The sequence below is a fragment of the Pelophylax lessonae genome (assembly GCF_965119305.1).
Source record: "Pelophylax lessonae genome assembly, chromosome: 2".
Classification (NCBI taxonomy): Eukaryota; Metazoa; Chordata; class Amphibia; order Anura; family Ranidae; genus Pelophylax; species Pelophylax lessonae.
In genome coordinates, this window is record NC_138769.1 from 656,838,281 (window position 1) to 656,862,505 (window position 24,225).

Below are 24,225 nucleotides of genomic sequence, written 5' to 3' on the forward strand. Positions count from 1 at the left end.
TCAACAAAAAGGTGGAAAGGTTCGTGGCCAGAACTCACGATCCTCTGGCGGATGCTGCGGAAGCGTTGGTGGTGCCTTGGCACCGCTATTGGCTGATTTATGCCTTTCCTCCGATTCAACTGCTGTCCAGGTTCCTCCGCAGGGTGGCGTCGGAACGGATGTCAGTCATTCTAGTGGCCCCGCACTGGCCTCGAAGGTCCTGGTACGCTGACATCGTTCAGATGGTCGTCGAACCTCCCTGGCGTCTTCCGCTGAGAGACGATCTTCTGTCTCAAGGACCGATCTTCCATCCTGCTTTACAGTCGCTGGCTTTAACGGCATGGCTGTTGAAAGCCAGGTCCTGAGGGATAGAGGTCTTCCACAGGCGGTCATCCCTACCTTGGCTCCCCCGAGGAGAGCTCCTTTGCCTCCCTGGGATATGAATTTAGTTTTGTCTGTGTTACAACAACCTCCCTTCGAGAACATCAGGGAGGTTTCTCTGTCTGTGTTGTCACAGAAGGTTGCCTTTCTGGTTGCCATCACGTCGGCTCGCAGAGTATCCAAATTGGCGGCTTTGTCCTGCCGTTCTCCTTATCTGGTCATCCATAGAGATAAGGTGGTTCAGTCGTTTCTTCACAAGGTGGTTTCTGCGTTCCACCTCAATGAGGATATCATTTTGCCTTCGCTGTGTGCGCGGCCTAAGCATCCCCAGGAGTTTGCCTTGCACTCCCTGGATGTGGTCCGGGCGTTCAAGGTTTACCTTTCCGCTACAGAGTCGATTAGACAGTCTGATGCTTATTCTACACGAGCCGTTAGTGCCTCTTGGGCTTTTCGCCATCAGGCTTCTGTGGCTCAGGTGTGCAAGGCGGTGACTTGGTCGTCTGTGCACACTTTCTCAATTTTTTACAAACTTGATGTTTTGGCATCTTCCGATGCTTCCTTTGGCCGCAAAGTTTTGAGTGTGGCAGTTGTGTAAGGGAACATTGTTTTTACTGTCCCTCCTTATTGGGGTATTTTTTCTGGGTTTGTTCCAGTTTTTTTTCCTGTGGGCTCAGATGGTTACTGGCCCCCTTGTTTGCGTTACCCTTTAAGTTGGTTGCGTTTCTTCCCACCCCTCATACCTGCACTGCTTTGGGATGTCCCATTAGTGAAGGATAATACCATCGGGCGGCGAATGTCAGAGGACGTAAGAGAAAATAGAATTTTTGTAAGAAATTACCGTAAAATTGTTTTCTCTGAGTCCTCTGACAGTGGCCGCCCCCGCCCCTCTGGTTGTTGGATCTGGGGGTTGTTGCCTTCCGGTACTGCTTGCTGCAAACGGACGTATATCAGATTAGGTGCTGGATAATGGCTGAGGTATGGCCCCCCTAGTGGCGTGCTGAGGTATAAAAAGTTTTTTTGTATTAACCTGATAATTAATTATCTGCCTAGCCAAGCTCCTGCAGAGGGCGCCACTACCCATTGGTGAAGGCTGATACCATCGGGCGGCGACTGTCAGAGGACTCAGAGAAAATTATTTTATGGTAAGTTCTTACAAAAATTCTATTTTTTGCAATCCTCTGATTAATTGGTGAGTTTTCAAAGGAGAAGGTGGAGCAATCTTCCAAACCACAACAGAGAGCACATGCGTGCTTCCTTTAGTTTAGATCTCAGAACTTTTAAAAAAATTACTTTGTTCTTAATGGTACAGTGCAGGACACAGGATCTCTACGTCATAAGAAGCTCCCTTCAGGTGATTGGACCCTGGCAGAAAAGCTGCAGGCGGATCCCATCTAGAATGCCTCCCAACCTCAGCTAGCTTCAGTTTTTGCTAGTGTCTTTAGGTGATGTATATCCTCTCTCCTGAATTAAACCTTCTTTCCCCCTTTTTACTTGGTTTACTGGAAGTCATTTATCAAGTTTTAGCTGCTCCATAGCCATTGTGACTTTCGTGTGTATCTTTCTTAATCAGTTAACTTGATTTACTAGCTGAGCCTTGGGGGACTGAACCCAGACCCTGTCTGATGCTCATCCTGTATTGTACCTTCAGGCACTGCATCCTAGGAAGGCACTCACTTTGGCACAATGTACACTTTGAGTTAGCTGCAGGATGCTGTACAGGCCAGGCCCAGAGTCATGGTACATTAGCAGGTGGAGCCCTGTCTCTGAAGATTCCTTTGGGACTATGCCTATCCAGGAGGCCAAAGCCGAAATGGGGGCTTTTCCAGTCAACCTTGTTACACTAGTGTGGAGCTCTGCTACAGTAAGTAGACTCAACCCCTTTAACACTGGTCCCCAGTGTGCTGGCTTCAATCCAATGGGCATTGCAAAGTACAGGCTGCAACACTTTTTTATTCATATGTGGCACCATTTTGGGTCCCGATCTGTTGCAGGGCCACTAGTGCATCTTTGTGGCCACAGACTCACGGCATACTGTGCGTGGGCAATTTTGAGCTTCTACTGGGCACAGTTTTCTCTAGTCAGCATCACTGTCTCCCAACTCCTGGACAGACAGCACAGTGATCCTTGGACACAAACCGATTTACCAACAGCCTACAGGGCCTGACACAGAAGGCTTCGCCTCTCCTCATAGCATTCATGAAGGTTGTGAATACCACTTTTTGTGAACACTGAGCTCTGCACATGACAGATCACAAAGGTAGAGATATGAGGTCAGAAGGCCTTTCCTGTTCAGGCTCAGCTTACAACCTTGGTGGGAGTGATGGTCTCTCTGCACAGGGTCCTATTCTCCCCAGTTCTGATTCTCCCCGACACACACCCCTTCTTTTTTATGACTAGAGAAGACAGGCCCCTTTTGGCCTTCTCTCAAGGGTTAGTCTCTGATTTTTCCCTTGCGGCTGCTGCAATTCCCGAGAAGGAAGATGAGGAGGAGGAATGTGAAGAGTAACCTGCTTCCTCAGAATTGGAGTAGGCCTTCTCTAATGATATATATTCAAAACTAAAGGATACCATTTCAATCCCTATTGGTGAGGTACATTTCTGCCTGGGTCAGGCTACTCTAAGGTTTCTAGCATGGGCTCCTTGCAAATGTCTAGCCCTTCTAGGACTGTTCACTCTCTCTTAGAACCTGTTTTATATGGTGACTGCCTAACCCTGAAAAGATTTACACACTTCCCAAACTCATTGCTCAGCAGTATCCTTTTGAGGAGGTGTTCCTGGAAAAATGGTCTGTTCCGTTTATTACCTTAACAAAACGTAACTGCCATCTTCTTGTTTTAAAGGACTGTTCCTTTTCCAGACGGAGGAAATTGTTCCATTCTGGATCTCAAGACCCTCAAACTGTTTCTAAGGGTTCAGAAGTTTTGCATGGAAACTGCAAGGCTGGTCAATATTTCCTTCTGCCAGGAGATCTACTGGTCTCTGGATGCTTACCTAAACATCCCTATTTTCCCCACATTATCAGTGCTATCTGTGGTTAAAGCCTCGTACATACGATCAGATTATCGAACGATCTTTCGTCCGTTTTTTTGTTGCATGCTAGTCTCATATGAAAAGTGAAGAGGTTACTTTCATACAAAAATTCCTGTACAATAGAATTCAACTTCAGATGTGATGTCATGTGTTGAATTGTTTTGTATATGTTCTTTAGTTTCTGAGCATGCCTAGTCTTGCTCTTACGATTTTTTTCGGACGAAAACTGTACTGATTAAGCGAAAATCAGACGTTGTGTTGACGTACAATAAAAATAAAAATAGCTTGCGCATCCAGTTTTGGTCATCTGAAAATTCGTAATCGACTGTGGAAAGCACTATACTAACAATCCGAAAATCGGCAGATCATTAGTCGGACGAAAATTTTACTTTCGATTTTCATATCGTGTGTACGGGCCTTTACAGTGGGCAGGGGTCACTAACACTTTGTTTCCCTTCCCCTCAGCCTGTCTATTAAGAAAAAAATCGCACACCGTGTGTCTGCTAAAAAAGAACAGCGAGTTTTGCCTGGGGATGTGGGAACGCGTACGATTTACACACATTCTTGCACTCGCATTAGTGTGAACCTAGCCTTGACAAAGATGATGCTTTCAGCATTATTTCTTTTACTTTCACTCTTGGTGATGAGTGTAAACAGGAAAAATGGAGAATCTCCCTAACGGGAGCACAAACAGCCATAAAAACTGAGAGGTATTCTAATTTCTCTCCACTCTAATGAAAAAAGGTTTTGCCTTTAGGGCTGTCTCACACTGATGTACTGTTGATGGATTCTCATTGGTTTTTCAAAAGTACACCTTTTTGGTGTGCTTTTGAAAAACTGCACCAAAGATGCAGTACTTTTTAAAGCACAGCACACCTGCAGTGTAAACAGTTACATAGAAATAGTCTTCATGTGCTTTTATCACCCTGGAAAAGCACACCGGTGTGAAAGGGGCCTTAGGTACACTTTTAGGCACTAATAATGCCCTACCCTTATTTCTTTTAACTATAGTTCGCCAAGCAATATCACAGATTCAAGCAGCACTTGTGCCCCAGAAATATCACGTTCCCTCTCACTCAGTAAGTACAGTATTTTTTTTTGTTTTATTGATTTTGTGCTTTGCTTGTTATTAAAAGCTCCCACTAAAAGTAAATGCTTACATTTGTATTTGCAAAATTTAGCAAAATTTTACTTTGCTGGTATTACGAACGTGTGTGATATAGTGCATAATTGTGTTTGCTATTCTTGGGGGGATTATAGCACAAACTGATCTTTTGAAAACCATGAAGACAGCGTTGTGCAACCATGCCGGCATTACACAGACCTAAGCTAAATGAATATAGTTTATTCAATTTTCTGTATTTTTAGAGCACAGATGTTTTATGCAGGTTGGTGTACATCAGTCCTTGCCCTCCAAAGAGGTTATATTCTGGTGCGTCAACCACGGTCATACAGATACACGCCTAAATACTAGGACAGATTGGGGACATACATATGTCATGATAGCATGGCACTGGTTGCCAGTTAAAGTTGATGACTTTGCTGCCTTGTCTTATAATACTCTAAATTTGCCACAAAGGTCGAGTTGCATAGTAGAGCCCATTGACTGAGCAGTAAAAATTTCCCATACAAACAGTGCAAGTAGATTTAATGACGTTAATGATTTACAATTGGTATTAGGGTGAATTTGATTTAAATCAGGATCTAAATCACTAGTAAAAAGGCTTGATTTAAATCAACTCCATTTAAATCATCATTTTTAAAGAGCAACTGTCAGCAAGCTGCAGCGGCTTCTCCTCTGACCCGCTGTTGACTCACCGACAGTCTTATTTACTTTAATGGAACGGCTGGTGATGCGGCAGTGACACAACAACGTAGCGGCAGCAGGTGAGTGGATGCCCACTAGCAGGCGCTGCCATGACGAAACTGAAATGGCAGGTGCTCTTTAAATGTAAGGGCTTTATTCTTGCTGATAGTTAGAATCTTTAATATTTGTAAACAAAATGAAGGTTTCCTATTTAGAATAATAAGCTGACCAGGTTAGTAAAACAGTGACATCAGAACCGATTAATACAGTTTGTAGTGTACATAGATTTGCAAAACAATGGGATAAAGGTTTATTCCTGAACTTTGTTTAATCTCATGGTTACTGTAAAATTGTGTGAATGCATTAATGCATTGCATGTTATCTTAGCTTGCAGAGCTTGGATTCATTGAATGAGTTTACCAAAAATGTAAATATTGCAGAATATACAGCCTCATGCTACATAACTAAGCTCCATTTCATGCTAAAAAACGAAATTATTAATGTATCTTAAATAGCAAACTATCTTTTTTAGATATATTTTTTTTTATTTTTTTTTATTTTGTTAAATCTGTGATTTTTATACACCCTGGGTCACATAAAAATATTTGGCTGAATGTATTTGCTTCCTCATTATTCCTTGAACTCTAGGCAAACAGCTAAATATGCAGATCAAATAAAAAAATATTTTACCTACCAAAGGATTTTATTTTCTTTGCTGCCAGGCAGTCAAGCTAGGTCCAGGGCTTCCACTGCAGCTCCTGCACTGCAGCAGGAGCCATACACATCCCCAGCTTGCTGATTGGGCAATGAAGGAAAAGGCACACAGAGACTGAATGATCTGTGTCTGCTCCTGACCTGTCTCTTGTCAGCATGCTCAGTGTCAGTACACATATGTAGCAGTATGAGTGCTGCCCCTCTCATCTGCCATGCTAAATGCTGCTATACAGTGAATTATAGGAAGCTGGTATTTAATTAAAGCAGAGCTTCACCCAAAAGGGGAAGTTCCACTCTAAGGCCTCCTCCTCAACTCCTCATTAACAAATGGTACTTTTTTTTGGAGGTTGGGGAGTGGGTACCTGCTGACAGGTACAGGTACCCGCTCCCACTAGATGATCTGAGCGGAAGTTGTTCTCCCTTCCTCCCCAGAGTATTCTGGGACACGTCAGAGGTCCCAGAAGACTGTGAGACAATTTACAGTGGGCAGCCAGCTGTGAAGCTGAAAGCTGTCACAGCCGGGTGCCCACAGTTAAGATGCTACCGCCAGGACCCGAAGACTGGCGGAACAAAGGGTTCAGGTGAGCACAGCTCAGGATCCTGGGACAGGTGAGTATCTGTTTATTAAAAGTCAGCAGCTACAGTTTTTGTTGCTGCTGACTTTTAATTCTTAGAAATTTGGCTGGAGCTCCTCTTTTAGGATAGTTTTAGGTATCTACAGTTGTACAGGCTCCTCCCCTGTACTCAAAATGCTTACTCTGATTTGACTGCATTCTGTGAGCTTTTCAGTGTGCATTAGACGCTGTAGAAAGTCATGTATAGCTCACCTTATTTTCTGTCCAGAGGACATCCAGCATTATCTAGCCATTTTCCTCCTCAGCCTTACTACCCCGACTATCCATTTCATTCATTGAATTTCAGGCTTAGCTTTACATGTGGTCATTACTAAGGGCAGTCTGCATGCAAATACAGTAGGCCTAGAAATGTTCAGTTTCTCCAGACTGACATCCACTCATCAAGGCATTTTGATATTTGTATAACTCAGGGGCGTAACTACAGGGGTTGCAATTGCAACCGGGCCCCATGCTCCAGGGGGCCTGTGCGGCTCCCCTGTACACCTGGATAAGGGAGGCGTAGGGGGCAGCATGTACAGAAATCACTGTCCTCCTTTTTTACTCCTGTAGCTGCAGGAGGAAAATGGAGGAGATTGGTTCTTCTGTATGCTGCTGCCACTCCTCCTATCCAGTTCACTTGTGTTCTGCTGTCTCTGGGCCCCTGTGTGGTCCCCTGGTTCCCCCCCCCCCCCCCACTGTGCTGCCCCCCCCACTGCTGTGCTCCCACCCCCCTCTCCTGCCAGCTGCTGCAGGGGATGTGTCACAATAGAGTACCAGGAAGGGGTCGGTAAATATGTAATTTACCAGCTCCTTCCTTTTCTAAATGGACAAAATCATAGACAGTGGCAGTGTAAAAAAATATAGAATGATCAAAAAAAATACAAATGAAGTACCAAAAAATAACTACTACTGACACCAGTGGGTGAACTTCCAGGATGGCAAAGGTCACACTAGCATCCGGGCCCTGGCATTCCACCACCGTGGGGAGGCCCCAAGATGGCAGGAAGGGGGCCCACTACAGAACTTGTGAAAGGGTCCTGTTGCAGGACCGTAATAAAGGGCCCTGCAACGAGAGTAAAGGGCCCCAGGATCAGTGGGAAGAGCCCCAGGCTTGAAGGGAAGGGCCCCGGCCAGGGGTCCTGGGGGCCCTTCATGGTTTCTTGCACCGGGGCCCTGAAGGTTCTAGTTAAGCCTCTGGTATAACTCCTTTTAAGAGTCATCCCTCTGCATGCATTTTGGCTGAGGGTTCCTAACAGGTGGTGTGTTGTGATGTTTTCAGAAAGCTATGATATAGCACCATGCTTCCCTCCCCACCCCACCCCTCCACCAACCATGATCTGCCTTCATTGAATAGAGCAGTACAGAGACCCAGTGATTACATTAGATGGTCTGAAATAAGCTAAGTAATGACAACAGGCTTTATTTAAAAAAAGAAAAAAAAAGTCCTTCGCATTTTAACTTGAAGGGGGGGGGGCGCAGAGAAGGAAAAATGTAAGTACTGCAGCTTTATTGTCTTCCGTTTTTATTCATACCTGCTCAGAGTTGAGCTCTTTAAATACAAATACATTTTTATAGGTGGTTTTCCCAATAAGAAGAAGCGCAAGCGGAAAAGAAATAATCCAGAGGTATGGGAATTTGCTCATCGCACTCTTTGTAACCTTTTATAACTTCTCTATTGGTCAGCTATTGCCATTTTAGGATTTTAATTTTTCCAGACATTTCTTGCCTGAGCAGGCAGAGCAATGGATACTTTAAGGTAAGTATAAAGCAGCCCATTGATTAGTCTTTTTTTTCTCTTTATGCAGCCAGCGGGTTAAATGGAAAAGTGAACTGGGAAACAGCCATTGTATTTTGAGAGCAGGGACACTTCCCTGCTGTCAGAATGCACTGATCAGTGCTGCTGGCTATAGTCAATGGTGCTAAATAAGCAGAAATTTTCCAACTGGGCTGTTGTACAGAAGTTGAACAATTGATCGACTTCTGTACAATCACCCTGCCCATACATGGATCAACATTCGGCCAGTTCAGTAGAACCGGCTGAATTTTAATTGTTGTATATGGTCTCTAAGGACGGCAAATGACATGCTTATTATAACCATGTGTTTGTAGAAGTCTGTAGAGCTGGCCATGATATATGAGAGATCAACAAGTGATGTTCGAGGTGCAAGAGAGTTCTGTCCACACTTCTTCCAGTCATAAGGCTCTGTTCACATGGAGCTCCAATCAGCAGGGGATTCATGGGCTGATACCCTGCTGAATCAGAGCTGAACGTGATGGATGTACATTTTTTTTCTTACATCCTTTCCATTTAGTTTGCGCCCAGCGGACAGGTGCAGACTCGTGACAGCTCTATGAGCGACTCCACTGTCTGTATACATCAGACTACCTCCGATCTGTCATGAAAAAGAGCAATCCATTTCCCTTCCTTTTCTTTCTTTTTAGAAATTCTTTATTTAAAATGATTGAAAAGTCTTGTTTTTTTTCTATTAAAAGAACAAACCTATTATACTTACCACCTCTGTGCAGCAGTTTTGTACAAGGTAGCCCAGATCCTCCTCTTCTTGGGTCCCTCTTCAGCTCTTCTGGCCTCTCCCTCCTGTTGAGTGCCCCCACAGAAAGTCGCTTGCTATGGGGGCACCTGATGCGAGCTGCAGCTCCGTGTATCCATTCACACTCGAAGCTGCCATTTAGCCCCGCCTCTTCTTTCTCTTGATTGGCTAACTGTGTTTAATTGATAGCAGCAGGCGCCAACGGCGCCGTTACTGTGTCTCAGCCAATCAGGAAAGCGAGTCCCTGACAACTGAGGCACTCGTGGACATCGCTGCATAGAGAAGGGGCTCAGGTAAGTATTAGGGGGGCTGAGGGAGGCTGCTGCACACGGAAGGCTTTTTATCTTAATGCATAGAATGCATTAAGTTAAAAAAAAAAACTTCCGCCTTTACAACCACTTCAGGAGCAGCAGTCTTCAGCATATCAAGACAGTATAAAAGAACAACATACACTATGTAGTACCTACAAAAATTATCTCCTGACAATCATGTGAACAATGCAGGATAACAAAAAAGACCAAGAACAGATATTCTGAGAGATCTCTGGACACCAGCTTAGGCTAGCCCCACACAATAGGATGGCCATTTCCTTTTTTTTTTTTTCTGGACCTGGATCATGGGAAGGTGTAAATGAGCATTTACATCTGCCTGTTTGTAGGGCTGCATAGAATTTCTGATCAAGTCCAGAGGTGGACCCGATCAGAATGCCCGTGTGAGAGGACCCTAACTCATTGGGCCCATTGCTTGATCATAGAACTTACAGAATTGTGGATACAAAAGTAACTTACAGTTCCAGGTTTGCAAAAATATCTTCTATTCACTTTTTTCAATACATGTGGTATACAAACATTTCCAAAAAAATGATATCACTGCACAGACCAGTTAAAGAAAGGAATGGTTCAACAGTCAGGCATTAAGTGTGTATTTTTAAAACCTAATTGTAATTATGTTATGATGTTTCTTTCTTTATAATGACAGCTTGAAACTGCTCTGTCGACTATGCCACCCGAGGAAAGGAATGCCTATTCTCAAGTATATGATGACATTGGGGGTAAGCAGAATAAAAAAATAAATATCATTGAATGTTTATTTTGAAATCTTTAAAAAGAAAAGAAAAACAACGTACACAATTTAAATATAATAGTCAAAAAGTCAACACAAATAACATCCACAACAGTAATTCATAATTCTTACAGAGCAAGTGATATACTCGGATGGGTATGATATCCAATCCAAAACATTTACCACCACGTGAGCCCAATATAACATAGACACATGACCACCCACTATTTTCCTCCACAATCCCAAAAATTTCCTTTAAGTGTATAATCCCACAGTTTCTTTCCAGCAGTGTCATCCACAATGTATACACTCGGGGAAGAGAGAGAACTTCTCATAGTTCAAACTTGTTTTTTAAAATCAATATACTGCCGTCTTTAAAAAGAAGTATGTATCTGTGTATTTAGGCATTGGTATATAATAAATCATCGTCCCACTCATTCTCCTTGTAGTCACTACCAAGAGTTCCTTATTTGCTTCCTAGTGTCACACAGACTTCATTCATCTGAGGCGTGGTAGCATATATAATGTTGATAATACTGCTGGAGAGAAACCATGGGTTTATGCACTTTCCTTCAAATGAAAAAGTTTATGGAGGAGAATACACAAGGTGGTCATGTGTCTATGGTGAATCTATATGTTGGTAGAATCTGCATGTTCTGGGTTTGATATTAGATGCATTTGGGGATATCACTTAAAAAGAAAAAAAATGTCCACCACTGTTGTGGACTTTCATTTTGCAAATAATATTATACTTCTTAACAAATCTGCAGAAAGCTTTGGCTTGGAAGTGATACACAATGTTTGTGCTATTGCTCCTTTTAAAAACTCAATCTGAGTTGGCCGACTAATAGTTGTCCCCCTTTGTGGCTATTATCTTATGAATTGCTAATGCTGGCCATCAAGTATGTCTTAGAAAATTGTCTGATTCCCCCATCAACAGTCAGTGCTGATGGCGGAATCATTCCCACTGCGCTATTGTATTCTGACAGAAGGAGGTTTGTCTTACGTCCTCTGACAGTCGCCGCCCACTCAAACAGTCTCCACCAATGGGTATTGACCTTTTATCCACAGGAGCAAGCTAGGCATAAGACTTGTTAAAACAAAGCAATTTACATAGACACACCTGTAGGGGGCTGTCCCTTTGGTCCAATACCCCCCTGCTATCAGCCTTCCCAACTCAGTTTGTCTTCTGCCTAGTTAGGAGTAAGATAGGCTTCCCTATGCTGGGGCTACATGTCTCAGCCTTTCTTCTGTTTTACTACTTTTATTTGCTGAAAAAGTGTTTTCTTTGCACTACTAGCTTTTTATTTGTCTGCGCTTAGTTAGTCGGATCTTCGGAAGACTACAGCGTTGTGGAGCTGGGAATCGGACTGGTCGTCCTGGTACTCCAGGACGGAGGATCTTATGAAATCCCAGCCCGCCATCGAGCGTTTAGCGGGCTATGAGTGCGCCCTGGCCTAGCAAACGACCTGCTCCTGTCCTCAGGGGCAACAGCCTGCGAGGTGGCTACCTCGCTGGGATGCCTCAACATGCGGTGCTTTGATCGTGCGACGTGTCCTATTTCGGCTGCCGCCCCCCCCCCCTGCCGTCTGGGGTGAGGGGTCCTGCGCTATTGAGGCGCCCCACGCGATATGGAACGGTAAGTAACTTCTGTGTGGGGCCTCTGTTTGGGGATCACTGTCTGCTGATGTCTGTGCTCTCCCCTCATGTCTGTGTCCGGGGCACGCATTCCTCCCGGTCCCTGCGGAGGCCTCTTGGAGCATGTATCGCCGGTAGGGGGGTCTGTGGGGGTCCCTATCCCTGTCCACTTGTCAGTGTGTTTGGGGGTGCAGACATGGCGGTGCGGACCGCTGCCGTGAAAAAAAACGCAGGTCCGCCATTTTGGGTGTGGGCAGCTGCTCTGGCCTCACTGTGGGCACTTCTGCAGCTCTCTATGTAGTGTTTTTTGGCGCCTTCGTGCGCCATCTTGTGTGTGGCAAGGTGTTCTTCTTTGCACATGTTCGGCAGCCATTTTCCCGAACCCTGCCATTCAGATGCATTGGCAACCATTTTTCCTTAGACGGCTTCCTGTTCAGTCTCTTGCGGATGACATCACTTCCCTTCCTGTATGCAGAGATCGTTTCCAGCAGTGTGGTGACACTTCTGGTGGTTTGTTTTGCTGTTTTTGTTGGAATATTCTTCTGTTTTCAGTGCTTTTCCCATCTCAGGGGGGTACACTAGTGTGATCCTTATTGCAGTGCATTGCGGTGGGTTGCTGCGATCACGTCTTAAAGGGCCAGCTACAGCGATATTCTCATGGAGTCCCAGGACTGCAAATTCCCCCCAGCCTTGGTGAGTGATTCAGGTACTCCTGAATCTTCACCTTCCCTTGCTGCTGCACTTGCGACTTTAGCATCCAAGGTGAATTTGTTGATGTCAGAAAGGGATTCTAGGAAACGAACTAGGACTTCATTGTCCTCTGATTCTGAGTCTGATATGGTTGCCCTGGACAGTTTACCCCCTGAGGGGTCTCAGTCCTTGCATTCTGATATGGAGGTGGAGGATGATCCTTCTCCTGAAGCGGCAAAAGAGCGTGCTGCTGTGTCTGCGCTTATTGCTTCTGTTAAAGAGACACTACGTTTAGAGGGTGAGCCCAACCCGCCGGGTAAGCAGTCTTCCTTTGGAACTTGCAGAACCCAAACAGCGGCACAGGTGTTCCCTTGTCCTGCTGAGTTTCACAAAACAGTGAACGAACAATGGCGTAATTTAAAGCGCCCTTTTGTGGTACCAAAAACGGTTTCAGTTCCGTTACCCTTTCGCGTCTCCTATGGATTCGCGATGGACCGTGTCCCCTAAAGTGGGTCACACGGTGTCCAGGTTAAACAAGGCCACTCTCATGCCCTCGGAGGATTCTCCGGTGTTCCGGGACCCTATGGATAGGTGGGTGGAATCTCTTACTCGCCACGCGTATATGGTGGCAGGTTCCTTACTGAAGCCCATCTTCGCCTCTGTTATGGTCTCTCAGGCTGTGGCTGATTGGGCCCAGGTGCTCAAATGCACTCTGGAGGCGGATTCCGCTCCTCCAGCTACTGTGGCAATGGTGGAGCAAATGCGTCTGGCGGTTTTGTACTTGTGTGACGCTGCCTTGGATGAGGCTCCTCTAGCAGCACGGCTGTCTGGCGTCACAGTGCTGCTCCGTTGTTTAATGTGGCTGAAGAGCTGGTCGGCTGACCAGTCTTCCAGGAAGACGGCGTCTGACATCCCTTATGTGGGGAATCGTCTTTTTGGGGAATCCCTGGACGAGTTGGTTAAGGGGGTCACTGGGGGTAAGAGCACTCTGCTGCCCCAGAATCCCAAGGGTAAGTCCTTCCGCGGTAAGCGGGGGCCTTCCCTTAAACCACATCAGGGGTCCTTTCGTGCCTTTAAGGCACAGGACAAGGGGAAACCCTTTAAAGGCCAGGGTGGTCTGAGGAAGCCCTGGGCAGGCAAGCAAAAATCCAACCACGCCGGCCTGGCGGGTCCTTCCGCCTCTACCCGAAGGGACGCCCTCACCCGTTTCAGGGGTGGGGGGACGTCTGCGCGGTTTCCTAGAACCTTGGTTGCTCCGGGTTCTGGACAGGTGGGTTCAGGAAATAATTTGATCGGGATACAAGATCGAATTCCTTTCGCGGCCAGCGGACAGATTCTTTCCCTCAAATCTTCATTTGACCCCAGATCTTTGCACGATCTTCATCGGGCGGTTCAGGATCTCCTCGCCCAAGGGGTGGTTGTCCCGGTGCCTCATCGGGATAAGTTTTGGGGTTTTTATTCGAATCTGTTCACTGTGCCCAGGAAGGAGGGCAAGGTACGTCCAATTCTGAACTTGAAAGCTTTGAACCGCTTTGTGCGGGTTCAGAAGTTCCGCATGGAATCCCTCCATTCGGTGGTGGCCTCCTTGAGTCCGGGAGATTTCCTGGCTTCCATCGACCTCAAAGATGCGTACTTACACATCCCCATATTCGAGGGTCATCAGAGGTACCTCCGATTCGCTATCACGGAGGAACACTATCAGTTTGTGGCGTTACCTTTCGGTCTCGCTTCGGCTCCAAGGGTGTTTACCAAAGTACTGGCTCCTGTTACGGGCACAGGGGATTGTGATTTTGGGATATCTGGACGATCTCCTGTTAAGGTCGAGCACCAGCCCGAGTCTGTTACGCAATCTGTCGACTACCGTTCAGACGCTCCAGGAGTTCGGGTGGACCATCAATGTTCAGAAGTTGACCTTGTCCCCTTCTGTTCATCTCCCTTACCTGGGAATGGTCCTGGACTCTGCCCAAGCAAAGGTTTTTCTGCCGGAGGACAAGCTCCGGACTCTGCAGGACGAGGTCAGGTCCCTCCGGGACAAGGATTCCTCGTCGCTCTGGGCCTGCATGCGGTCCCTGGGGTTGATGGTGTCAGCCTTCGAGGCAATTCCATTTGCACAGTTCCACACGCGATCTCTTCAAGCGGAGATCCTGGCCAGATGGGACAGGCATCCTCAGTCTTTGGAAAGGAGGATATCTCTGAGTCACCACGTCAGGGAGAGTCTTCTCTGGTGGCTCCAGTCCCCGGCTCTGAAGGAGGGAAAATCCTTCCGCCCGTTGTTGTGGACGGTGATCACCACGGATGCCAGCCTGTCGGGCTGGGGTGGCGTTCTGGGCATTCTGTCTCCCCAGGGCACTTGGTCGGAGGAGGAATCCTCCCTACCAATCAACATATTGGAACTGCGAGTGATCAGACTGTGCTTGCTCTGTTGGTCGGATCAACTTCGGGGTCGCCCTGTGTGGGTGCAGACGGACAGGAGGAAGGCCTCGTCCGGTAAGATTTATTACCGTACCTGGAAGGCTTATTTTGCCTGGTGTGAATCCAGGGGCATCCCTCCTCGCTCCTTCTCGGTGGCGAGGGTGTTGGCCTTCCTGCAAACTGGTGTGGACCAGCGCCTTGCGTTGACCACGATTAAGGGCCAGTTATCTGCACTGGCTGTCCTTTTCCAGCGCCCCTTGGCGTCTAACTCGTTGATACGCACCTTTATTCAGGGTGTGCGTCATTTGGCCCCTCCTCGGAGGGCGCCTTTACCTCCTTGGGATTTGAACTTGGTTCTGTCCGTTTTGCAACGTCCTCCCTTTGAAAACATCAGGAAAATTTCTTTGCCTCTGCTGTCACAAAAGGTTGCCTTTCTGGTGGCGATCACTTCTGCCCACAGAGTGTCTGAGTTGGCGGCCCTGTCTTGCCGCTCCCCTTACCTGGTGGTTCATAGCGATAAGGTGGTCTTGCGAACTAGCCAATCTTTCCTTCCTAAGGTGGTTTCTGATTTTCACCTTAATAAGGATATTGTTTTGCCTTCGCTGTGCGTGAATCCTAAGCATCCTAAGGAGTTTGTTTTACATTCCCTGGATGTTGTCCGGGCGATCAGGGTTTACCTGTCATCCACTGAATCCTTTAGGAAGTCGGATTCTCTGTTTGTCCTTCCTGAGGGACCTCGGAAGGGTACGGCTGCGTCTGCGGCAACCATTTCAAAATGGATCAGACAGACGATTGTGCAGGCCTATTCGATTAAAGAACGGGTTCCGCCTTTCCCTGTCAAGGCGCACTCTACCAGGGCGGTAAGTGCGTCATGGGCCTTCCAGCATCAGGCTTCGGTGGTCCAGGTTTCCAAGCGGCGACTTGGTCGTCCGTGCACACCTTTTCCAAATTTTACAAGCTTGATGTTCTGGCATCAGCGGATGCCTCCTTTGGCCGCAAAGTTCTGTGTGCGGCAGTACCTTGATGGTGACAGGACGTTACCTGTCCCTGTCTGTTGGGGTTGTTTTCCCCGTGTTTATTTGCTTTCCTGGGTTATTCCTCCAGTTGAGCTTTTTTGTTACCCAGAGGATTTACCTTTCTGTTCAGATAAGGTTCCTTTTCTCTGACCTGGGTGCTGCGTTGCCTTTGTGACGGTTGCGCTTCCCACCCCTCATGTCTACACTGCTTTGGGACATCCCATTGGTGAAGACTGTATGAGTGGGCGGCGACTGTCAGAGGACGTAAGAGAAAACTGAATTTTTGTAAAATCTTACTATAAAATTCCTTTCTCTGAGTCCTCTGACAATTGCCGCCCCCGCCCCTCTTTTGGGGTTTTATGGACTCTGTTTGCTACCAAACTGAGTTGGGAAGGCTGATAGCAGGGGGGTATTGGACCAAAGGGACAGCCCCCTAAAGGTGTGTCTATGTAAATTGCTTTGTTTTAACAAGTCTTATGCCTAGCTTGCTCCTGTGGATAAGAGGTCAATACCCATTGGTGAAGACTGTATGAGTGGGCGGCGACTGTCAGAGGACTCAGAGAAAGGAATTTTACGGTAAGATTTTACAAAAATTCAGTTTTTCCTGCTGTCAGAATACAAAGACCACTGCTGGCGGCTATAGTATTAACAATATTATAGAAGATCAGTCTTGTAAAAAGATGAAAATCCCATCCACAATTAAGGGAAACCTTTCCTGAAGTATGGAGGCTACCATTGGGTATGCCTTATTTTTCAAATGCTGGCTGTCTGATTGGATTTCCAACTTTACTACTACTTTTCTGCTGCAACCCCTGTTCTCTCTGGAAAAGGTTTACTATAAAATGGCACTTAGCTCCCCCTAGGTGTTTCTTTCATTCCTGCATTCTCTTCAAAATACGTACTTGCCCGCACAGCAAATCCAGCGTTGACCTGCTGTGATTTGTTTTTCAGGTGACATACACTGGGTCCAGCATCCCCATCTTGGTCCTCTTCAGCTGGCTGCCTCTTCTGGGTGCAGACAGCCATTTACCGATGGTTTTACCGATGGCTTTTCCCTGGACACTCTGGGTCCCTAATCCTGCAGCCTCCTGTGAGATGTGACGAAAGTATCTCAGGAGGCTGCAAGACTAGGAACAAGTCATTCTGGCCTAGGCCAAAATGATGGCGGGCAGGGTATAAAAAAACAAAAACACTCCCAATTCTGCATGTGGTAGGATGTTTACCAGAGCTAAATTCCTTTTATAAAGTTAGCTCTGCTTTAAACACTGGAACAATATATGTGCTATTCTTCTTCTTCTTTTTCTTTTTTTTTTTTATCAAGGAATCTGATTAGGGACCTACACTGGTTGACCTACACTAGTTGAGGTATCTCATTCATGTATCTTCATTCATGTATGCACCTCTCACGTACACAAGACTGCACACATATATCCCGCACACTTATGTCTAGGCTGTTACCCACAGTTATGGCCACCATTTAGGACTTAGACACCAATTCACCAACTCTTAATTGGTGATTTCTGACCTTATATCATGAAAATGTTTTCTAAGTTCTGCCGTGCCATAAATATTGGCCTAACTCTGCCCCTAATAATAAAAGGGATAGAGGTGTGCTGCTAACCTGTTCTGAATCACTTTATGGCATCTGGAAATTGTGAATATAATTGTCAAAATGTATAAAGGCAAAATCAGTTGGACACAAAAGCACAAAATACCTCTGTTTTTAAATTAGTTGAAAGCTTGTGACCCATGATGCCATATTACAAAGAACTATAGGAAAATCAGAATTGGATTGTTCTTCTCTTTGCTTTGTAAGAATATTGTCAACTCTCTCTGGATGATATTCTGTAACAAACTGATCATTCTTACTGATAATGCCATGAAGTGGGGTGCAGGTTTTGCCACAGGCAGTAAAATCTTCTAAAACCTGTTGGGCTAGATTTGTAATGTACTCAGCATCATGCACAAACTTACCTTCTTCCCATACTTCCTCCTACATCTTTCAACTCTTCAATAATCTGTATTTCATAATGTAGGCCCATGGTGAACAAAACAGAAAAGGGACCTTCATACAGCTTTTCCCTCTATGGCAAATGTAGGCTCTACTATACAGGCAGCGCAGGTCAGATCACAGTATACTTCATTGTGCAGAATTCCGCAGGTTCATGAGGACTGTGTTTATGGAGTTCTGTAGCTGCCAATCTGTTTTTAGAAGAGATGGCTAGCTGTATAACTGAGCAAAATACATTCTATGTAAAATACTAAGCCTTTGTAGGGGACTTAGAGAAACATAAGTTAATGCTGGGATTCTAAGAACAGTGCAAAGAAAATCTTATTTGGATCTCATTTCAGGTTCACTGGACATCTCCACATGTAATGACTTTGATGTAAGTCCTGAGTTTAAAAAGTAAGCTTCTTCAATAAATATTGAGGATGCTTTGACACTTCTTTGTTTTAGTTTGGTGTTAAAAAATACTTATTGCTGCACCGCCCATATCATGCAACCCAGATGTATTGTTTATAAAAAATTTCAAATTGCAGCACTGATTAAATGAGATGAGACTAGCCAAATAATAAAATATGGCATCAATCAAAAGGTCCAACAGAGTACTTAGTCTTTGGGATAAAAGAGAGTCCTTTGTAAAAATAGCACAAAAGTAGCCAGGAATCAATGAAGGTACCTGTATACCTTTCCTAGTGGGGGGAGGGGTTTATCAAAGTTCATAGAGATTCCTTCCAAAGCTTGGTACATGAAAATAAGCGTGAAAAAATAAAAATAAGCGTGAAAAATAAAATGAGAGTGTCATGGTGTAGTATATTAGTATTCCATTGCAAGACAGGCAGGGGAGGTGCACTCGTAATGGTAAACCTAAACCTATAGTACTCTGCTCCTTCACGTCATATGCAATGCAAACTCACTAGATATTACTAAGTAAAACGCCAAACATCCACACACTGGCTATCCAATGGTGTCTCCACCCCAGGATTCCCAGTCTTGGTAAGGTAGAAAGACAGATTATCACAATATCTGTATCACATCCACATAGATTAGGCATGATGACCAGCCTCATTCAAGTAGAAGGGATTATTCCACACTTATTCATCTCCGCAAAGTCAAAAAGATAAGTGCGTAATAAAAAGATAACATTTATTATAGTAACCTTCGATATACAGCAAAATGTAGCCACTCACATCAGAAACGCCGCTTCGAGGAGCGATCGACGTGACGTCACGTGAGCAGCTCCGCCCCAACATGATCTTCAGATGTTCAGTTTGTAAAGTTTCAAAGGAAATAGTTTAGAAATTTTAGAAAATCCGCCAGCTTCCCTCCCTAGCCCTTACTTGCCTCCTAAGACAGCTGAAGCCGCCCGCGTTGTTTACAACTCGGCTGGTAACATAACATAGACTTGAACGAGACATTACTTCTGCAGTTATGTCTACATCATGGTAAAGAAGGATGGGTTGCCTTGAACAGCATTATGAGTTGGCCACCAACGCCATAACAACCGATTATGCTCTAGGGCAGGATGCACAGCGTCGTTTGTTTATATTTGTTGAGGCCCGCCCCCACAATGACAATTTATAACACTGATTCAGGGGGGGCACCATGCAGGGCCACCCCCAGCATTTAGGACAGGACAAAAGCCCATGTCTTCCAGACTTGCTCTACTTCCAGCCATCTGCATCACTGCTGCAGCCAAAAGGTAAGGCTTTGATATAAAGAGGGAGGGAACTGTGTGATTGGGGGGCTCTGTGATGGGGGCACTATGTGATTGTGGGGCTGTGTGATGTCGGGACTAAGTGAATGGGGGGGCTCTGTGGGGATGACTGTGTAATGGAAGGGGGGGGGGGGAATCAGTGATGGGGGAACTCTGCCGTGAAGGAGGGCCTTGGACATAAACAAAAAAAACTCTGCCGTGAAGGGGGGCCTTGGACGTAAAGGAAGGACTTTGATGGGAAGAGGGGACCTCTGACATGTTGAGGGGACTTGGATGGGAAGGGGGGCTCTGATGTAATGGGAGAACTTCTTATGTGAAGTTAATTTCATCAAAGTGGTTGTGTGCATTTATTATGACTGGGGTCTATGTAGGAGGCTGAAACACGTCAATTACAGGTATTGATTTCTTTTAATGGATGGATCTAATAAAATCGTATGTGTTTTATTTTTAAGACATCTTGCTGCTAGATTTTTTTTTCTTTTTGATTGGACATTCGAATGCCTGAGTACTGGGGCCATCTGAGCACATGAGTTTCTATCCCATTCTCATCCTGTTTGTTATTAACGGCTATTTTGGGGTAGCAGCACGATTTCAGGAGATGTATGGTTGTGTGCATAGTCCCAGGCTCAGGTTTCCTGTTAATAAGTAACATTAAAATTTTTTACATATTAGACTGGGATGCCTCAAGATTCTGAGACTTTTAACCACTTGCCGATGAGCCTCCACAGATATACGGCGGCTGGTCGGCAGTAGCGATCATGGGGGCGCGTGCGCCCATTCGCCAGCAGGGAAGCTGATCCACAGGGCTGGTGGCTGCGATTGCCGCCGGGCACCTGCGATCGCTTCCCATGGAGAGAGAACGGAGGTCTGCTGTTGTAAACACAGCAGACTGTTCTCTCAGCAATCATCACAGGGCTCCTGTGTTCCTCCTATTTAGGAACACAGGTGCCTGTGTTGATTCCATAAGTCCACCCCCTCACAGTTAGAAAACACTCCCTAGGCATACATTTAATCCTTTGATCGCCCCTGGGTTAACCCCTTCCATGCCAGTGTCAGTACAGTAACAGTGCATATTTTTAGCACTGATTACTGTAGCAATGTCACTGGTCCCCCAAAAGTGTCAAAAATGTCTGTTAGGTGTCCAATCTGTCGGTCGCACAATCGCAGTCCCACTAAAAATCACTGATTGGCGCCATAAATAGTAGAAAATAAATAAATAAAAATGACATAAATCTTTCCCCTAGTTTGTAGATGCAATAACTTTTGCACAAACCAATCAAATCCGCCTATTACGATTTGTTTTTTACCAAAAATATGTAGCAGAATACAAATTGACCTAAAATAATGAAAAAATTTTGATTTTAAATTTTTTTTTTATTTATTGGGAAGGTTATATAGCAGAAAGTGAAAAATATTTTTCTCTTACGTCCTCCGACAGTCGCCGCCTCTTCATATTCGTCACATATGGGGTATTAGACTTTGCTCCGAAGGAGTAGCTAGGCAACAGAATATGTTAACAATAAAGCTTTTAACATATCCCACCCTCAAGGGGTGGTCCCCTCAGTCAATACCCTCCTACTTCCTGCAACCATATCTCAGTTTTAATGTCTAGCTTGTCAGGAGTGGCTGGCTCTCTCTGTGCTGGGACTCTCTGTCCCAGACTCTTTCTTCTTTTTAAAATTTTGTTTGAGTTTTCTCTCTACCTTTACTTAGCTGTTATTTTGTCAGCGTTAGTTAGTTCTTCGGATGAAGAGGATCATGCGGACTGGGTCTCGGGCTGATCCCCCTGGTCGCAGGTCGTGGGTCAGTGGCTTCCCAGTCTGCCATCGAGCGTTCAGCCAGGTAACGCTCCTGGCGCAGTGAACGACCCATCCCTGTTCGGTGCAGGGATGATTGGTGAGGTGGCTACCTCACTGGACGCTGTGCGGTTTCTTAACCCCCATTGTGTGCGTCTTGAATGCGACTCTCCCTGCCTCATGTGCAGCGGTTTGTTCGCCTGTGCGGGTCCCCCACGCCATGTGAGGTAAGTGTATTTATGTGGGGACCTGTCTGTCTGGGGGGGTGTCAGTCTGGGACTGTGTAACCTGCCTCTATTCACACTGCTTGTCTCCCTATCTCTCGGCTGCATGCTGTGGGCTGCAAGGGGGGGGGGGAGCTGTATGACACTGTGTGTGTCAGACTGGTCAGTGTGAGAAGCTGTGTGCTGTGGGGCATGTTTTTTTGGCATGTTTGGGCATATACAGCGATCGCTGCGGCGATCTGACATGTATTCTGATTTTGGAATGTAATGTGTGTTTTAATGCACTGTGGAGCGGCGGTTTCGGCGCAAAACGACGCCATTTTGCCTACACTCGCTCCGGCCGCATGTTTTACATGCATGGCGGCCATTTTCTTGTAGCCTCCATAGGCTTACATAGAGCGCCCTGGCAGCATCACTTCCTCTTTCCAGGAACACCGATCGAGGCAGCAGCAGCGGCGAGGGTCTCCTCAGGTTTTATCCTTCTGTTTCTTGCTATCCATTGCCTGTGTTCAGTTTGCATATTCCCTGTGGGGGTCTTATTGTGCTTGAGTGTGGTGCGGTGGGCTGCGCTTGCCACGCTTGCTTAAAAGGGGCAGTTAACCCTTTGTTGTCTGGCATTACAGGGGCAATGGATTCTCAGGAGGGCAAATTTCCTACAGCTTTGGTGGAAAGCCAGGGGACCGCTGTTTCCCCCCCAGGGGGGGATTTAGCCACTATTGTGGCTGGCCTTGCTGCTCAGGTGCAGATGCTGGTGGCTGCTCAATCTACTAAAAGGCCCAGAGTTGCTCTTTCCTCTGATTCTGAGGGTGAAGGTGATGGGGCTGTTATGGCGGGGGCCTCCTTATCGGGGTCCCGCTCCTCTCTTGATCTAGTGGGGTCTGAGGTGGAGGCTGAAGTTGAGGGGGTTGATAATTCTCCCCCTGGCTCGCCTGAAGAGCTTGCAATCATGGATGAGTTGATTGCTTCCATTAAGCAAACGCTGCGTTTGCAGGACGAAGTGTGTCCCCCCGCTGCCTTGGCGGCTTATGGGACGCAGAGAAAACGCAGGACGCCGCAGGTTTTTCCCTGCAATGATGATTTTCAGCGCGCTGTTAAGGATCAATGGCGCAATCTGCGCAAACCTTTTGCGGTACCAAGTAGATTCAAGCTGCGTTATCCTTTTTCGCCTTCCACTGATGAAAGGTGGTGTGTGCCACCCCCAGTGGATCACGCAATTGCGGTTTTGAACAAAGCCACTGCGATTCCTGCAGAGGATTCCCCTGTGTTCCGTGATGCCACGGATAGGAGACTGGAGTCTCTTGCCCGTCATACTTATTCTGTTACGGGTTCTATGCTTAAGGCTCTGTTTGCTTCTCTCATGGCGGCCCAGGCGATCGCAAGTTGGACGCAGATGCTTAGGCGCGTCCTAGTGGCCGACTCGGCCTCGCCGGCGACCCTGGATATGGTGGATCAAATCCACCAGGGTGTCATGTATCTGTGTGATGCGGACCTGGACCTGGTTCCGTTGGCTGCACGTGTGCACAGCGTGGCGGTGTTGTCTCGCCGCCTGGTTTGGTTAAAATGTTGGTCGGTGGACCAATCTTCACGTAAGACCTTAGCCAATCTACCTTATGATGGGTCTCGCCTTTTTGGGGAGTCCCTGGATGTGTTGATTAAGGGGATCACCGGGGGTAAGAGCACTCTCTTGCCCCATTTCCCCAAGGCTAAGGGGGCTTCTGGGAAGAAGCATGCTAATTTTCGGCCCCCTCAGGGGTCCTTTCGTGCCTTTCGGCCGCACTACAAGGGCAAACCGTTTAAAGCTCAAGGCTCTCAGAAGAAGCCCTGGTCTGGTAAACAGAAGTCCGGCCAATCCGGATCTGCAGCCCATAACAGTTCGGCCTGAAGGGGCGCCCTCACCCAGTTTTGGGGTGGGGGGACGCTTGCTCGTTTTTCTTCAGCCCTGGTTGGCCCGTGTGCGGGACAGATGGGTTCAGGAAATCGTTCGATCTGGTTACAAGATCGAGTTTCTCTCTCGGCCGGAGAGCAGATTTTTTCCCTCAAATCTTCAGCTGTCTCCAGAGCGCTTGCGGGACCTGCACCTGGCGGTGCGGGACCTGAGGGCTCAGGGAGTGGTGGTTCCGGTGCCTCATCGGGACAGGTTTCGGGGGTTTTATTCCAATCTGTTCACCGTGCCCAGAAAGGAGGGCAAGGTTCGTCCAATTCTGGACTTGAAGGCTCTGAACCGCTCTGTGCGGGTTCGCAAGTTCCGCATGGAATCCCTGCGGTCGGTGGTGGCTGCCCTGGTTCCGGGGGAATTCATGGCCTCCATCGATTTGAAGGATGCGTATCTTCACATCCCCATTTTCGAGGGTCACCAGAGATACCTTCGATTTGCCATTGCGGAGGATCACTACCAGTTCGTGGCGTTGCCCTTTGGTCTCGCCTCGGCTCCGCGGGTCTTCACCAAGGTGCTTGCACCGGTTCTGGCATTATTGAGGGCCCAGGGCGTTTCTGTCCTGGGCTATCTGGACGACATTCTGGTTCGGTCTGCGACCAGCCAGGGTCTGGAGAAGGACCTGTCTGTCACGATGCAAACTCTGCAGGAGTTTGGTTGG

At 46.6% G+C, this 24,225-nt stretch overlaps 1 protein-coding gene across 1 annotated transcript in view; it reads left to right on the forward strand.

Annotated features, from left to right (window-relative positions):
* Window positions 1-24,225, forward strand: part of LOC309548229 (uncharacterized protein) — a 287,045-nt gene that overhangs the window by 154,391 nt on the left and 108,429 nt on the right. The window contains exons 12-15 of the mRNA XM_082248181.1: window positions 4,402-4,469; window positions 8,101-8,150; window positions 10,053-10,125; window positions 18,245-18,279. Coding sequence (XP_082104307.1) covers window positions 4,402-4,469; window positions 8,101-8,150; window positions 10,053-10,125; window positions 18,245-18,279 — 226 coding nt within the window. The remainder of the gene's footprint in view (window positions 1-4,401; window positions 4,470-8,100; window positions 8,151-10,052; window positions 10,126-18,244; window positions 18,280-24,225) is intronic.